The 16,538-nt window shown below is 45.0% G+C and overlaps 2 protein-coding genes and 2 long non-coding RNA genes across 4 annotated transcripts; 3 read left to right on the top strand and 1 right to left on the bottom strand.

Moving 5' to 3' along the window:
• The first annotated feature begins 2,220 nt into the window (after positions 1 to 2,220).
• On the top strand, positions 2,221 to 6,612 carry NDUFB10 (NADH:ubiquinone oxidoreductase subunit B10). The gene is made up of 4 exons (XM_083711041.1): positions 2,221 to 2,445; positions 3,694 to 3,832; positions 5,414 to 5,553; positions 6,330 to 6,612. The coding sequence occupies exons 1-4, from the start codon at positions 2,310 to 2,312 to the stop codon at positions 6,434 to 6,436; spliced, it is 522 nt and encodes a 173-aa protein (XP_083567167.1). The 5' UTR covers positions 2,221 to 2,309; the 3' UTR covers positions 6,437 to 6,612.
• Positions 6,613 to 8,649: 2,037 nt separating this feature from the next.
• On the bottom strand, positions 8,650 to 13,887 carry RPS2 (ribosomal protein S2). Its single transcript, XM_083710766.1, has 8 exons — positions 13,784 to 13,887; positions 12,507 to 12,692; positions 11,842 to 11,931; positions 10,819 to 10,926; positions 9,973 to 10,146; positions 9,705 to 9,864; positions 9,038 to 9,129; positions 8,650 to 8,778 (listed from the first exon to the last, which is right to left on the bottom strand). Exons 2-8 carry the CDS (start codon positions 12,687 to 12,689, stop codon positions 8,695 to 8,697), a joined length of 891 nt encoding a protein of 296 aa, XP_083566892.1. The 5' UTR covers positions 12,690 to 12,692; positions 13,784 to 13,887; the 3' UTR covers positions 8,650 to 8,694.
• LOC310830927 lies at positions 11,940 to 12,499 on the top strand. The gene is made up of 3 exons (XR_014557702.1): positions 11,940 to 12,083; positions 12,116 to 12,227; positions 12,306 to 12,499. It is a non-coding gene; the product is annotated as an uncharacterized lncRNA (long non-coding RNA).
• Positions 13,888 to 13,913: 26 nt separating the features above from the next.
• Positions 13,914 to 15,691, top strand: LOC310830926. Its single transcript, XR_014557701.1, has 2 exons — positions 13,914 to 14,033; positions 15,195 to 15,691. It is a non-coding gene; the product is annotated as an uncharacterized lncRNA (long non-coding RNA).
• Positions 15,692 to 16,538: the final 847 nt, after the last annotated feature.

Raw genomic sequence — 16,538 nt, 5'->3', positions numbered from 1 at the left:
AGAATGGTATAACTATGTCTGGAACAATGCAGAGAAGTTGACCAAACCAGTTTAAGAATTGAGATGTCCGGACCATGATAACGATTTTGTGGACAAGTGGCTTTTCAGCGGAGGAAGAGATCAAATGAAACTGTTACACCACCTTCCAGGCGTGGGACACAATGGCATAATCTGTTGGGTGAAAAAGCAAAATGCTTTATAAGGACATTATTTGTTGAGCCCAATGTACCACATGTTGTAAATTAAAAGTTTGTTTGTTTGTTTTGGCGACTTCTCTCCTAGATTTTGTTAACCAAAATCTTCTACATAATCTTCTGTGTTGGGGTTGCCAGAGTTTTGTAGGCACAAGGCACCCATAATTATTAGAATTAGTAAAGTTTAGGATTAATCAAGGTTTGACTAAACTGTGCCAAATATGGGAATTCCTGGGTTTAGCTTATGCTAGCAAGCCAGACTAGCCTGGCAGGGCTAGCTGAGTGAAAGCCATTAAGGAAAAAAGCAGAGTAAGGACTTATCAAGGAAATCATCAAGAGAGAACAGAGACTGCCAGACAAGGAGGGAAGGGGGTCTTGCCCCCTCCTCCAGCTGTGTTGGTGGATAGAGACCAAAGGGGTTTAGGATTTCAGGGTGGGGTAGGGAATGTCAGTTTTGCAAGTGGTTTGGGAAGCAGAGCAAGGTGGGGCAGAACATGATGGGGGAAGGCTATGAAAGAGGAGACACAGAACATGTTTTTTTTCTCTGTTATTTAAATCCAATGCTGTGCTTATGGACGAGGCCAGACCTGCTTGGCATGAGAATGTTCTGCTATCCCTTCATCTACATTTAGGCTGTATATATGTGCAAATACGTAAACCATATTTCATAAGGACACCACAGTCTCTGCTGTGCCTCCTTGTCCCAAAAGGGAACACAAACCCTAGTCTTCTTCTTCTTCTTCTTCTTTGGCGATCACTCATAGCCGAGTAAGATTGTCTTCCATAAACACGGTTTTAACAATGAGTCCATAAGTGACTGTGGAGGCCAATTCTGGATCCACACATCCTTCAGAATCTTGCACTGTTCAGAGATTGGGGTGGCGTGTAACAATACTTTCCCCTCTTCCCTTTCAATCCATTCCCTTTTCTGTCACATTTTTTTAGATTGTAAGCCAAAGTGAAGCAGCTTTTTTTTTGGGGGGGGGGGGTTATTCATAAATAAAAGATTTTTAGATCAATGTAGGGTTGTCCTCCCCCAATGTTTTTAGCTACAGCCTGTTATGCAAAGATTTAGCTGGAGTTTTTCCTAGTATGATGAGAAAAGTGGTAGAGAAAACTTCATTTGCTTAAATTTGTGATAACAGAATTTGTTTAAACCACATGGTTTCCACCCAAAGAATCGTGGGAACTGTATTTTGTTAAGGGTGCTGGGAACTGTAGCTCAGTGAGGAGCAAACTACAGTTCTCAGGATTCTTTTTTGGGGGTGTTATTCCCCTCTATTATTATTTTTGAATCCTGCTTTATTTCATCCAAAGAGCTCTCTATTTTTTTATCACAGCAACCCTGTGAGCAAAGGAGGGACACTGACTGGCGCAGTAAGGAATTTGAACCCTAGTCTCTCATGTTCTTCATCCAACCCATTCACCATGTTGTCTCTTTAGAGCTGCTTTACAAAGTTAAGCTTTGTGTAGGTGGCATATAAATATGACAAAGGCACTATTATTAAATTTATTATAATCAATTATTACATGCATATCCAGCTTTCCTGTAAAAGGAATTCAAGGTGGCATATGTGGTTCTCCCTCTCTCTTTAACCATCACAACAACCCTGTGAGGTGGGAAGGTAGGGAGGTGCAACACAGCTTGGCTCAAGGTCACCCAGTGCCCTTCATGGCTGCGTGGGGATTTGAAACCTGGTCTGCCGTGTCCTTTTCTGCCACTAACTACCAAACTATAAGGTTGCCAGTTTATTTTAGCTATCTCTTATGACCATTAACTTCTGAACAACTGGAAATTCAACGGGTGCAGCTCCTATCGGGCTAATGAGACCCACAGTGGGGAAGAAAACTTCAGAACAAGACCTTGCAGAAAGAGAACTACATATCCCAGCAGTCATCGGAAGATTTTCTTTTAATAAAACTATTAGTAGGCGCGTGCGCATCGCACCCTTTTGACCCTCTTAAAGCCAATATTTACAAACTGCGCCTCCCATCCAGCAGCGCGCGCGGCACGAGTGGCTGCGCATGCGCTCTTTTCCTTAACCTGACCCGGTGCCTCTGCCAAGGAGGCTGCCATTTTGTCCGCATCGCTTTGCTCGCGCAAAGGCAGCAGCGATGCCCGAAGAGCCGGACCGAGATGTGTACCGCGCGCCGCCTTCTCGCACCCCTAAGACGGAGCTCACCAACCCGCTGTACCTGGTAGACCAGATATTTCGAGTCGTGGTCGACGCGCCGGTCACAGCCTGGAGGGGTGAGAAGGGGCGGGGCCAGGAGCCAAAGGGCGGAGTTAGAGAATGGGGAGGGAGGGAAGCGCTGGGGGCGGGGCCAGGAGTCACGGGGCGGGGCTATAAGAACAAGGGGTGGAAGTGTGGGGTGGGGCTAGGAACTAGGGGGTGGACTTAGAGTGGGCGGGGACTACAATCAGGGATGGAGTGAAGGGCTGGGGCGGGGTCAGGAAGCAAGGGGTGTGACTGTGAGATAAGGGTTGGGGGCTAGAATGCATAGGAAGGGTGTGGGCTCCAAACCTGGGGGGCGTGTCTACAAGGCAGTAGAAAAAAAAATAGGGGTGCTGGGGGGGCTATATGAGTGTGTGCACTGCAGGGTTGGACCTGGGATGCAGTGAAGGCCTACAATGGGAGAGACTAGAACCCCTGGTGATGGTATAGAACAGGGTTTCCCAAACTTGGGTCTTCATCTGATTTTGGACTACAACTCTCATCATCCCAAGCTAGCAGGACCAGTGGTCAGGGATAATGGGAATTGTAGTCCAAAAATGCTAGAGGCCCCAGTCTGAAAAGCACTGGTCTATAAGTTTGGAAGGGCTGGGATGGTGCTAGAATGCAGAGGAGGGACCAAGAGAAAGCTGCAGGGCTAGAACAGGGGAGAAGCCAAAAGCTAGGGGAGGTTTTGCAAGTGGAGAAGGGGCTGAGTTCAGTAGAAGGAGCAGGGAAGGAGGCTGGATGATGTTGAACCCTGGGGTGGGGAACCAGTGGTCCTCCGGATGTTGTTGGACACCCATTAGCTTCAGTCAGCATCCTAGAGACACAGCCTTTCTCAACCTGTGGGTCCCCAGATGTTGTTGGACTACAACTCCCATCACCCCTAGCTAGCAAGGCCAGAGCTCAGGGATGATGGGAGTTGTAGTCCAACAACATTTGGGGACCCACAGATTGAGAACTGCTGCTGGAGAGGCTTATCTTCCCCAGCTCTTGGATAAGTGGAGTGCAGGTTGGAAGAGGGGTAGATTTTCTTCAATTCATCCTCCCCAACCTTGAGCCCCGGCCTAAATGTTTTGGGAAAACACCCTCCATCATCCCCAGCCTGTACTGTCAATGGTCAAGGATTATGGGATTTGTAGTTCAGCAGGAAGACTTCTCTTATGAGAGCTCCCTGCAAGGCATAATTTTCCACGAGTTGACTCTGTCTTGGCTTCATATTGCTTAAAAGACCTCTCTAGTTTGAATCTTGAAAAGCATCTCTGGACATTTCACTCCTGCAGAATGGATAGAGCGCCAGCATGCAAAGAACAAGTTTTATTACTATCACCGGAACTTCCGCCGTGTGCCGGACTATACAGAGTGCTTGGAGGACGACTACATATGTTACTATGAAGCAGAGATGCAGTGGAAGAGAGATAAGTACGTCTTCTTTTTTTCGGAGGGTGGGTAGGATTGCAGTTCGGCTCTGCTGCCAAAAGTTTTGTTCTATGCAGGGTTGGGAGGATGTTGCCTACAGTCTTCTAATGAGTGAATGGTTTGCAGTATTGTTATTTGGCTTTCAGGATAGAAGTAAGGATTGTTGGTTAGACAGTATCATCAGTGTATGTAGTGCTTGGGTCCCTGCCATAAGAAGCTTGCAGTAGGGCAGGAGCAGGAAACCTTGGACCCAGAGGCCAAATGCAGCTGTCCAATCTTCTCATTCTAGCCCTCTGGACTCTCTCCCCTGGCCACCGCTCCCTTTTTAACCCTGTTCTGCAATCTCCTTCAGTGTTTCTGCTTGGCTGGACAGTGTTCTTGACCTCTGACAATGCCTCCTTGCTTTCCTGGCTAGAGAGGTTTATGATTGTTTGTAGAAACTAGCCTACCATTCAAAAGTAAAAAATTTGCATTCATTGCTCTGCCCATTTTTGTCTCTGGCCCCGCAGACTATCTCCATGTGGCCCTTAGGTTTGCCCAGAAGAGAAAGCGGCCTTCAACCTGAAAAGATTCTCCACTCCTGCAGAAGACAGTTGTGGAGGCAGGAATAGGCTGAGAAATTATTCCCCTCAAGACTGATGTTTTTGCTTTCCCTAGATCAAAGGAGGCTAATTTGTGGCCACCAGATGTGATTGTACTTCAACTTCCAACAAACCCAGACATCCTAACCAACTCCCACCATCAATGATCTTTGCAGTCCAAAACATCTGGAGGCACCATGTTAGCAAAGTCTGGACTAGTGCAGGGGTGGGCCTTGGTAATATGGTGCCCTGTGCAGTGCCAAAATTTGACGCTGCCACCCCCCCAATCCAAATCTGCCTTCACTAAGCTGGGTAAGGGAGGTGCCAGGCTTTGGGAAGGAGGTGTGAGGCTCTTGCAGGATCCCAAAGTCCCTACTTCCAACTTCTCAAAGCTAGGCAAATGCTAACTAGTTTCTGAGAATGAGGACTATAGAACCCTGTCAGAGCCCTCATGCCTTCTTCCCAAAGCTCAGCATTCACTAGGCTTTGGGAAGGAAGCAGGAAGGCAGCCCCTTGGCCCCTGCTCTCTGTGCAGGGAAACCAATTGTGCTGCCCTGAATCCATCTCTGCGTATTGGTTCTAAAGTCCACATGGAAAATTTGAGTTGTGAAGAGGAGCTTGAAATAAATTACAGGGCAAGCCCTGCCAAGGAACTGGGAGGCAGTTCCAAACATAAGGGGTAGGAAGGGAGCAAGAGTGGGCTTGTTACAGAGAGGAGGAGACTTGAGAGCAATAGAATTAAAAAAAGGAAAGTTGGAAGCAGGAATGTGGCTGCATATTAGATTGGGAGGGAGGCTGGGAAGTGGAGCAGACTATGGAGGGGTTTGTGGGACAATTAAAATAAGATAAAATAATCTTGTTGGACTGCTTGCATTATGTGTTTTTGATGTGTCATATGGACTTGGTGTAATTTTCTGTACAGAATTTCAATCCAGGGACTTGGGTAAAGTCTGTATTATTGCATTCTTCAAGTGTTTGTATCTCTCTCTTTCCACTCCCACAGGCTAGTTGATAGACAAATTGTGAGGATCATCCAGGAGAGAATGGGTGCTTGCAAGCAGCGGGAAGGACCCAGTTATTTGGAGAACTGTGCAGCAGAATTACAGCACTTCAAAGAGGTGACCAAGGCCTATGACGACAGATGTGAGTCTATTAGTATATTGGGATTATTTCAAATTTACATCCCGCTGTGAAAACAATCTGACTTAAAGGCTATGTTCCATCCTGAGCTCATACAGGTGGGATTGGGAAGCTGGTATGCAAGTCCACATCAGCACTTGGGGCAGCCTTGCCTCCCTGGTTCCTCCCAGATGTGCTTAGACTACAATTCACATGGGCCATGTTGGTAGAATTGAGAGTTCAGCTTCTGGTAGGAGGCATATTTTGCTGCTTTCCAAGCGGCTTCAAGACCTAGGGAGGCCTGGATGAGCTACTGTCCTGCAGAGGAGCAAAGGTTCTTGCCTTATGAGTCGTGTTTTGGCTATGTGTGTACACATACAAAAATCCCCAAAGCTCAGCTTGACAGTAGTAGTAGTCAAGACTCCTGCATTCACCTCTGTGCAGGACAGAGAAAGGCAGAGGGCAGAAAGAGACAAGGAAAGCACCAATCTTAAAAGTAAATGACAGTGGAACTTGCTCTGAGCAGCAGGCCTAATGTTCTGATACTAGACTACCATTCAGTACAGCATTTTATTTTGCTATGTTGTTTTTGCACTGTTTGGTTTCAAAATGCATTCTTGTTTTCTTTCTTGTTAAGTTCCTTTGGTGTGATTTTTTTTTTTTTTTGGCAGAAAAGTGGTATACTAATAAAATGAACTGTTTACTTTTTTGATGGCAAGTTAGCATGCTTAATATGTAATTCTGCAGTGGAAGTCTCCCCTTTTCTCTCAGATCATGATTGTTCTCCACTGTCATCCTAGATGGCGAACTTGGCGGCCTGGGAACTGCTCGCAAATGCTTAATGAAGCAGAAGCACCGGATGATTAAAGAAAGGAAGGAGGCCAAGGCAGCAGCTGAGGCACATTAAGTGTTCTGGTCGCTTTGGCCGGGGATTTGCGCTCCAAACAAACTAGCGTGTGTGTCTGCAGATTAGACACTGTATGGATGGTAAATCAAGCATCATCTGTGCTGTTCTCTCAGAACTACTGTAAACAAGGCAGACTCAGAATGTATAGTGGTAAGAAAATAAAGCTGTAAATGCTAGGGTTGTCTTTGCTTTGTAAACACAACAGGAAGGAGAAATGGGATTAAGCAGAAACTAGTGGAGAGCGTTGAAAAATGGCAGGGTTTGCCTTCTTCAATTATGGCTAGAAACTAAAAATTGCCTTTACAAGTCACTGACGCTAGTGGCTGGTACATAAGTTGCTTTTCTAGGTGCCTGGCTAACCACATACTGTATATGTATGTAAAGGGTTTAAGAGGTGTACTTCCACAGCACACACTTCAAGAGAATTTTATGTAGTCTGCTGTGAAGGCACCAGCTTAGATATGTTACTTTCCCAGTAACTGCAATTTGTTTTTTCTTTAGTAAACCCAACCACAGTCTTATGGGAACCAGGCATAGGGTCTTCTCAGTTGTGGCACTCGCCCTATGGCATGTCCTCCCAACAGATGTCAAGGAAATAAACAACTGACTTTTAGAAGACATCTGAAGGCAGCCCAGTTTAGGAAAGTTTTTAATGACTGATGCTTTAATGTATTTTAACTAATTTGTTGGTAGCTGCCCAGAGTAGCTGGGAAATCCAGCCAGATGGGCGGGGTATAAAGAATATTATTATTATTTATTGGGCGGTATAGTTCTGGTCACAGCACCGGACTGCTCTTGTAGGTTAGGAATGATGGAGATTATGCCATTTGTAATTTTTAAAAACTAAAATAGAGTAAAAATGGGTAAGGTAGATCACTGGATCCAGCTTTGTTGCAATTGTTTAAAGTGTCTTCCATTATTAAGCTATTTGCAGCCTTTGCAAAAAGCCTTTGGGATGGGGGTTATGGGAGTTGTGGGCCAAACACCAGCAGGGTACCAGGTAGGCTATTACATTACTGCTCGAGTTTGTAGCTCTCTGCAGGGTACTGTGGCTTTTAAGATCCTGTACATAGTTCTCCAAACTCCAGTTAGTAAATGTTGATCTAGAAAAAAAAGACACCCCACCACCAAGGGATAACCCATACCCATGGCCTTGAGAAGACTTAAGCATTAAACCCTACATTAAAACAGACTGGAATTTTAAAGCTGGTTGGACACGACCTTCCAACAACTCCTGCAGCCAAGCTGGTGCCAAATGTATTGCTCCACTTTCCTTTTGACCACATCAGTAAGGCTGAGGGGGAGCACTGTCAGCTGTGCAGCCCAGGACCTCCATAAACCCTACCCAGGCTTGCACCCTGCAGAGGTCACTTGTGTGCTAACACAGCAAAAATGTGGTAGGCAGCAGTTTCTCTACAGCCACAGCAGGCACTGTGACTCCCTAGTGGTTTGACTTCATCCCCAGAGGCGCACTCTATTCTCTCAAGACAGACGGAGGCAACAAGTCTTTCTGAGCACGCAACCCCCACCCCACCCCCGCTGTTCAATGCAACTCTACTGGATGTGACTTTTACCCAGATCCTTTGGGGAAGAATATGCACACAGCACTTGTTCAAAAATCCAAATGGGCCTGTGTCTTACAAAGGGTGGCAATATCCTTTTTTCCAATGGCTATAGCTACATGGGGAAATCCCACCCCCAGAAAAGCTGTGGGTTACCGAACAGTCTTGCTCTGCCACTGAAATGAATGGACCGGCTAGTTATGTCCATTAATTTCAACAGTCCTACTCAGTGCATGACTAATGTTGGGATACAATCCTGTAAGGCAGTAAATCCCCTTTAATGCTGCTCAAGAGCTCCTAAAATATCAATGTCATATGCTAGGTCCAACCTATACTGGGCACTTGGTAGCACTATAATTAAAAAGATCAGACATTCAAGGAAGATAAAGCTACTAATGGCAATGTTGTATCTCCACTAAAGACAGGATGCCTCTGAATGCCACTTCTTATAAAAAGTGTTGTTGTGCCCGGGTTCTGATTGGGAGGCTTGCCATTATGGCTTGTGGTTGGCTTCTATAAGAACAGGATGCTGGACTAGATGAGCTCCTTTGGCCTGATCCAGCAGCCACACTTTTTTGTTTTTATTTCCTCTGGAGGCACCGATGTCCTGTAACCCATCCAACAACAAACACTACACACGATTTGCGAGACTGGTTTAAAAATCACACTTGGTCACTTTATTTTAAAGTACATCTTTTAGGTAGTTGCCACAGCAGCTGCTTGGGTCCTCTGCACAGACACTCTGGTAGCATGAGTCTTTGCAAGATGATCAGTGAACTCCTGCAGGGAAAGGCAGAGAGACCATGAACATACGAATTGTTTCTGAACCTCATTCACCCCAGGTAATCTTTTGAAGTGGTCAAACCTGCTAACTGCAGTTTGACCTGATGGCAGCAGCTATGTTCTGTTAAACACAGCCCTCAAAAGAACTGAAATGCTGGTTCTTCTGTGGACTCATGATGAAGCACAGATTCATGAAATAAAGCTAATCCCCAAAGACATCTTAAATGCATGCTACAGTTCTCAAGGCTGCTCTTACCTGATAAGGTGACTTGGTGAACACAGTCTCTTTCCACAGATCAGGGGTAAGGTAACTATAGGTCTTTGAGATGGCATCAAAGGTGGCCTTGGCTACAGAAAAAGAAAGATCATACACGGTCACCAATGTACACAAGACTGAGCGGGCAGCACCAAACCCAGTTACTGCTATGGGATAAATAATTGCCATGTTGAGTATGAAAAGGAACAGGGAGACTATTTCATTGAATCTCACTGCCGTGCAAACAAACTCATTTGCTTTCCCTCTCGAAAAACGACAGTTGCACCACTTGGGCCAGGTACAACTGAGCAGAGCGGAGAGAGTTTTACCAAAACACATCCCAAAAGGCAGTACTTACTGCGTGTGTGTCTGTAAACATATACACACAGTATAGCTGTACCTCAACCAGGTGCCCTCCAGATGTATTAGACTACAGCTCCTAACGGTCCCAACAGGAAGGCACAAAGTTGGCAAAGGCTGAAGTATTTCTCATCTCCCTTAACCAAAAGTCCTAGAGAAATTGGCAGCTTGCCAGACTTTTCCTTATGGCCCATGATGCCTACTGCTGCCCTTTACATGAATTGCTTGTAACAGTGACACAATCTATTACACTGCACTGTCATTTCTCAAGACAGGATCAAGTAAATTGATAAGTATAGAAACGTACCAAAGTTGCCCAAGGTGGCAGTGCAGCCCCTCGCTGATGTGTAACAGTCGTCAATACCAGCCATCATCAGCAATTTCTTGGGAACTGGGGCAGACACAATTCCAGTACCACGTGGCGCAGGGATGAGACGCACAAGTACGGAGCCACACCGACCTGTTACCTAAACAAACACAAGTTTCACACAGTAAGAAACTGGCATGGATATTTTAATGTCAATAAGCCTAATTTGAAGTCCCAAGCCCTGGTTTGGCAAAGTGTCAAATGTTACCTTGCAAGGTACAGTGTGCGGCTTGCCGATCTTGTTCCCCCAGTAGCCTCTCCTCACGGGCACAATGGACAGCTTTGCAAGAATGATGGCCCCACGGATGGCGGTGGCAACTTCCTTGGAGCACTTGACCCCAAGACCAACGTGACCATTGTAGTCACCAATCGCCACAAAGGCCTGAAAAGGAAGACAAGAGAAGCCTCATCAGGGGTGCAGCTAAAATCCACACATCCCTTAACCATAGCACAGAAGACTCAACAGAACAATACCAGTGTTAAACAGGCATTCCTGAGGAACACAGGCACCCTGATCATGTCAACTAAAAACAGGAAGTTCATGTCAATTCATCTGTTTAGAATCCACTTCTCTTTATCTGCCTTCCTCAACTTGGTGCCCTCCAGATGTTTTGGACTACAACTCACATCAGCCCAAACAGTGGCAATTATGGGAGTTTTAGTCCAGCAACAAATTAGGAGTCCAATTTTAGCCAACCCTGTGAAATGATTTGAGGAGGCTGCCCTCTGCAGGATTAATTGCTCTGGCTTTGCTTCTTACCAATCAGCCTCTGCCATTGGCTGTCAATTCTCTAGCATCTCTACATATGTGATTAGCTCAGAGATTTGGCAAGGCAGACCCAAACAGGTAAGTAGTTCCTTCATAAATGTAAAAGAGCAAGGTCTGTTAACGGGAAGTATGCTCCTACCCTGGCCCATAACTAACACACTTCAGGGCCAGACTGAATGTGTCTCCAAGAAAACATTTTTTGGGGTAAATTTCTGCTGTAAAGGTTGCCTGAGGCCAATAGAAAATAGATCAATTTCTGGAATTCATATGGATGCAAAACGTTACCTTGAACCTGGTGCGCTGACCAGCCCGGGTTTGTTTCTGAACAGGCATGATCTTCAAAACCTCATCCTTCAAAGATGAGCCCAGGAAAAAGTCAATGATTTCAGACTCCTGTGAAGGCAACATTAACTGATCAGTTCTCTAGAAGTAAGCATAAATTAATCACAAAGTTTGCTGTGTTAAAACAAGGGTATGTCTCAGGAGAAGAATTGGATCTGGCTAGTTGGCCAGATCCAGACTTCTTCCATATCCCATTGTGACAAGTAGGCAAGGTTCACCTGTCAAGAATCTGACACAAAATGCAGTATTTTCCTTTGCCAATGTGATCCGAAAGGAAAGATTTCCTTACAGTGCTTGCTTTAAGTGCCCAACAGTTGATCAGTGCTGAGCAGCTGATCGGCAACAATAGCAAGCCTTGCTTACCAAGGAACAATTGGGAGAATACTTTAAGGCTCCAATTGTTCCTTTGCAACCCTGTCACGTATGATGTCCCCAGAGACCCACAAGGAGAGCATTACGGCAACAGACCTCTGCTGTTGCTGTTCCCCAGCTGCTGATATTCAGTGGCATAGCAGTAGCTCTGAACACAAGATGACTTCAGACAGCCATCATGGAGAGCCACCACCAACTGACCTCTTCTCCTTAGAGGAAAAGAGACAGCACCTGCCTTTTATGCAGGTCCTGGATTCATTCCTCAGAATGTCCAGGTTATGTCTGAGAATGCCTCGTGCATTAACCTTGGATGGTGTAGAACATCCACTCAATGTAGAGACAATACTGAACTAGATAGACCAATGATCTGACTTAAATCTAATCAAACAATCTTGTGACAGTGAATTTCATCAATTATACATACAGTGTGAAAAAGTATTTTCTTTTGACTGCATGGAATTTTCTGCTAATCAGTTTCATTGGACAGCTACTGCCCCAAACCCCTCCTCTTGGTAAACTTTACCAATGGAAAAACACTGTGAATCGTTCTCAGTCCTGAGAAACCCTACAGAGCCCTTAACATAGAGCAAATACCTTGATTGGAAGGGAGAAAAGGTAAATCTCCTCCAGAGACTTGATTTTCATGTCCTTTACTAGGCGACCAAGTTTGGTGACTGGAATCCACTGGGGGGGGGGGGGGAGGGAATGAAAGGCAATCAGTTCAAACACTGTACATTGATCTTTATTCCATATATACAAGAAACACTGACTGCAGCCTTAGCCACCCTAACAGAAAAGTAACTACAATGTCAATCTTTTCCACAGAAAAGCTACGGGTAGAATTTGCTGTTAAAAAATGGGTATACAGAAGAAAGATTTTCGTCTATTTGAATATAATCTATGAGCTCTGCTAATTTTCTATTTGTTTTTTTTTAAATGCAGTTCATTCAAAAATAGCACCTCTCATCTGCTTTCTAGTAGTCTGCCCCTACCATAATTTTCTTCTGCATACTTAAGAGCTGAGCCCTTGTTTGCCAGAGCTTTTCTGAAAAACCAAGGAAGCAGATTTAGTAAGATAATTTGATCATGGCGCTGGACATGGTTGAAACCCTAGCAACTCTAAAACCAAACCCATCTAAGGAAAGTTTCCATTTCTTAAAAGTTTGCTCAAAAAACTTGAGCATCCCATGCTGGAAAGAGGCTGCTGGGAGTTGTAGTTCAAACACCTGTAGGGCACCAAAAAGGTGACCTGAACTCACTTCTTTGTCTTCAGCTTTCCCCCGAGCTCCACGCCCTCGGCCACGTCCCCTGCCACGGCCTCTCCCACGCCCTCGGCCTCCACTGCCAAAGCCTCCTCGGAAGCCTCCCCTGGCAGCAGCTCCTCCACCTGCAGCTGCTCCAGCTCCCCCTGCCCCTCCCGCAGCACCGGCGTCGTCCGCCATTTGCTGTAGAAACAAAACACATCAAACATTTTAGTGCATTAAGCTCATGATATAATGGACAGTGACAGATATTGTGTTGGAACGGCAACAAAAACAGTAGGAAAAATTGTTTCTACCCTCAAGTAGCAAATGGAACCATATAGATGTGATCACATTTCAAAGTAGATGCAGGGTGCTGACCAAAGCACATTTTAGGAATCAGCAGCCCTAGGCACTGACAGAAATGTGTCAAAATTCACAAGCACCAATGCCAAGAAAATTAAGATGCCCTAGATTTTCCCAGGTAGTTCATGGTTTCTTTTCAAAACATTAATCACTACATATAAGAACCATTTAAAGGGGGAGGGAGATATACACCTGTCAATGAACTTATATCCCACCTTCTTGATCCCACGTTAAACCCACTGAGTCCACCAACACAGTCCATAAAGCAGTTTGCACAATCAGAAAAACAAGAATAAGTAGCATGACGGCTACCACAGACCTTTAAAACAAAGTCTTGCTGTCTTCTAATGATCAACATTCCATAGCAACTTCACTCCCATTAGGGAGAAACCCCAAACCCTTCTCTAATTAGGCCATCCCCAAATTTCAACTTGGATGAGATGAACTTTTGTCATTCTGCTAGTCAACTCCCACCTCCTACCCAACTAGTTCCTTTCAGATCAGCTACAATGAAACTTTTCACTCATTCATCAAGCAGCAACATCAAGGGGGCCAGATACAGATTGCCAGTACCACTTCAGGCCGCACATTTCAATGGCTAAATGCTTTCCCCCTTGATATACTGTACTTCTAAATGCAAGAATGTATATATTTATTGCTTCTGGAGAGGCTCAATCTCAACGTACGTTCTGAGATGCTAAAGTCTAATAAAAGGTTTCTGATCCATGTTGAACTGGGCCTCTGATTTGCCCATAACCCCATCACTATCTGAGGAAGAAAAAAAACCCCAAATCCCTTCCTCCCCATGAGACGGGTACTGCTCCTAATCCCCATCGCGGTGGGATTGCCCAAACTCCGGGCTCCCAGACCCTCGATGGCGACGGATTCAGCAACCTCCCCAGCCCCAAAAGAAACATAGCACAACTTACGTGTTCTCGACTAGAAGGCCGAAACCGCGCGGCGAGGCCTATTTATATGCCGCGCATCTCGCGAGAACTACTTCCTCGAGCGATACATACATGTTTCTCCGCCCCGCCCTTAACCAGAGCTAATGCGCAGCCGTAAAAGGCTTGTTATGTGTTATGCTGGAGGAGGGCGCCCCGGATTGAGCATGATTAAAAACTCAGGTTTATAAAAGTTAGGACGGGAGGAAGGAAGTTGCAGTTTCGCAGGCGCAAGGTAGGTGGAGGACATGTAGCGGGAACGGGAGAAGGGGGGGAGATGCGGTGTTTCAAATTGTATGGAAAAAGCAAGTTGTCGGTTACATTTATTTAGCTAAAAAATTGCCCTAAGAAGTTGCGATTTTGCTGCTTTTAGGTTAAGTACTAAATCTCCCAGCATGCTCCTCGGTAGTTGGCCGTTGGGGCAGCTAGGCTTGGGGCGCGAGGGATGCTGGGATGTGTAGCTGCTTGCCACGCGCCTTTTTCTCGCTGCCGGCTCTGGAGGCTCTTTCCCTCCACCGGGAGTTGAGGCCCGAAATTTGGTCTCCGAGCTAATGCGGGTACATTTGCACTGTTGCACGTCGGACTATGCAGCTTTCCGACCGGTGCACACGAGAATAGTGGAACGTCTGCCGCGAGACCAACAGACCCTTATTTTCTGTCTCCACTTCAAAACAATTGTGGAAGCTAAAAGGAAAACTCACAAGCAACTTCGTTATCAACTCTCAGGGCGGCAAACATCTAAATGTTGAAAATGTACCATAAAAAATGCTTTTATTGAATTTTTGCACCTCTCTTAATGTAGGGAGGGACTTGCCATTAATTCGGGTGACATTTCACGCGCTAAGCTGAACCTAGTTGGGGGCGATTACTTGAAAGTGAAACTAGGAGGATGGATGCACCAAGGGCAGTTGATATATTGGAAGCCCTATGTGAGCTTGCTTTGAAGGAAGACCCACTAAATTCCATAGCGCTGCATGGCTCTCCCATTCCTCATTCCCAGTTTGAAACAGTTTAGTTCTGAGTGCTAGAAAACTCAGTAGGTGTTTGCATTACTTTGGGTTCTGTATTGTGCCTACAGGTTGTTAGGGCACTGTCTGAAAATCATCCCTGGCCTCTTCCAGTGGCCTTGGGTGAGATAACGGTGCGTAAAGCAAAGGGAGCATTAAGCTTATTGCCCATCAGCTCAACGTGTTGGGCAATGAAACCCATGCTCCTATATGTCCCACGAGCAGAAGGATCCATGCAATAGATGTTTTTTGTTGTATTGTGAAATTGCTTTGAGATTATTCATAGCATGTGATCCATAAATGAAACCAATAAAAATATGCTGTGTAGGAGGGAAGGCATACAGTACTACAAAACCAAACCAGAGTGCTAACGTCTTCTTTTTCTACAGGCCCCATCTGCATTGGCGTGCCACTGGTTTCTGAAGATCTACTTTTTTACACACAAGTGTTCCCTTCATCTCACAACCCAAGGCTCCTGTTTTAATTGCTTTGTTTTAATGTAATTGTGTGGTTTTTTGCATATTTTAATTATGAATGTTTTATATGTTAACGTTGGGGGTCATAAGTTCTTAGACTTGTACAATGCTTAGGGTCCTATTTTGGCTGCCTGCAGCAGAATCTTAGAAGTCCATACACCTTGCACTTCGAAAGAAGATGGTTGGTTTGTGGCCCACAATTGCCAACTGCGATGGTGGCAGGTTTCAGAGTGAAGAAAATTAGCCATTTCTTGTTCACAAAGTCATTTTTGACTGACCCTGCTTGGAGTGATGTTGGAATATGTATGTGCTTTTTTGTTTTTTGTTTGCCCAGAGAGTGAAAATGTTAGTTTGGGGCATATAGTATGCTGGCTTTAGGTCATGAGACAGATATAATAAAAATTGTTTTTATACGTATTGTGTGTACTTCTTGATCACTTGTGAGTGTCTGAATAGGAGAGAGAAGCAGGATGAACTTTCTCTAAACAAAATGCAGCAAAAGTATGAATACGCTTCTTGGGTTTGGGGCTGTTAGATAATACAACTGTAGCATTTTAAACGGAACACTTCAAGATTGTGCTGCCTGATCAGGTGGGGAACCATTTTTAGGCTGAAGATGGCATTCCCTTCACGTCTGTTCATACACACACCCCTCTCCTCCAGATAAGCAAGAGGCATTATCAGAGTTCAAGGACACATTACAGCCAGGTGAAAACGCTCAAGGATGGTGCAAAACAGGATGGCAAGGTTTGTGGCCTGCAGGAAGTCCAAGAGCTAGATAAAGAGAAGTTTAGCAATTTACATCATTGTAATTCTAGGTAAGGTTTTGAGCCTTGAAGCTTACAAAGGTATTGTGCATGCTGGGGATGATCACAGAATTTCTGATGGCTTCCTTCTACCTTCAGCTGCCTGACTAGAATGAGCCTTGGTGCTATTTTCTAATGTTGGTCCTCCTAAGAGTAAACCCATTGCTATGAATGGACATAGCTAACTTGGATCTGTTAATTTCAATGCCCTACTTTGAGTAAACGTTAATTGAGTTTAACCTGTAGTTGAAGGCTTCATGCAAATAAGCATAAAACGTTACCATGTGGCAGAAATATGTAGTGCAGACAACTTTTACCATAATGCAAATGAATACCACCCAATCAGTAGAAGTTCCCTGTGCCATTTACATAGTAAAAATCAAACACTTAACTACACTAAGGAAGCAAAAAAACAAAAAACTCAAGAGACTTTGCGCCAACCTATTAATAG

This window comes from Podarcis gaigeae (assembly GCF_964106915.1).
Source record: "Podarcis gaigeae genome assembly, chromosome: 14".
NCBI lineage: Eukaryota > Metazoa > Chordata > Lepidosauria > Squamata > Lacertidae > Podarcis > Podarcis gaigeae.
This window is presented reverse-complemented; position numbering and strand designations above follow the sequence as displayed.

Excerpts from the sequence above, each read along its gene's own strand:
- NDUFB10 (XM_083711041.1), top strand. The coding sequence starts at position 2,310 with ATGCCCGAAGAGCCGGACCGAGATGTGTACCGCGCGCCGCCTTCTCGC. Across the intron at positions 3,833-5,413 it reads ATGCAGTGGAAGAGAGATAA|GCTAGTTGATAGACAAATTG; the intron begins GTACGTCTTCTT and ends CCACTCCCACAG. Across the intron at positions 5,554-6,329 it reads CAAGGCCTATGACGACAGAT|ATGGCGAACTTGGCGGCCTG; the intron begins GTGAGTCTATTA and ends CTGTCATCCTAG.
- RPS2 (XM_083710766.1), bottom strand. The coding sequence starts at position 12,689 with ATGGCGGACGACGCCGGTGCTGCGGGAGGGGCAGGGGGAGCTGGAGCA. Across the intron at positions 10,927-11,841 it reads TTTTCTCCCTTCCAATCAAG|GAGTCTGAAATCATTGACTT; the intron begins GTATTTGCTCTA and ends TTGCCTTCACAG. Across the intron at positions 8,779-9,037 it reads TCACCAAGTCACCTTATCAG|GAGTTCACTGATCATCTTGC; the intron begins GTAAGAGCAGCC and ends CTTTCCCTGCAG.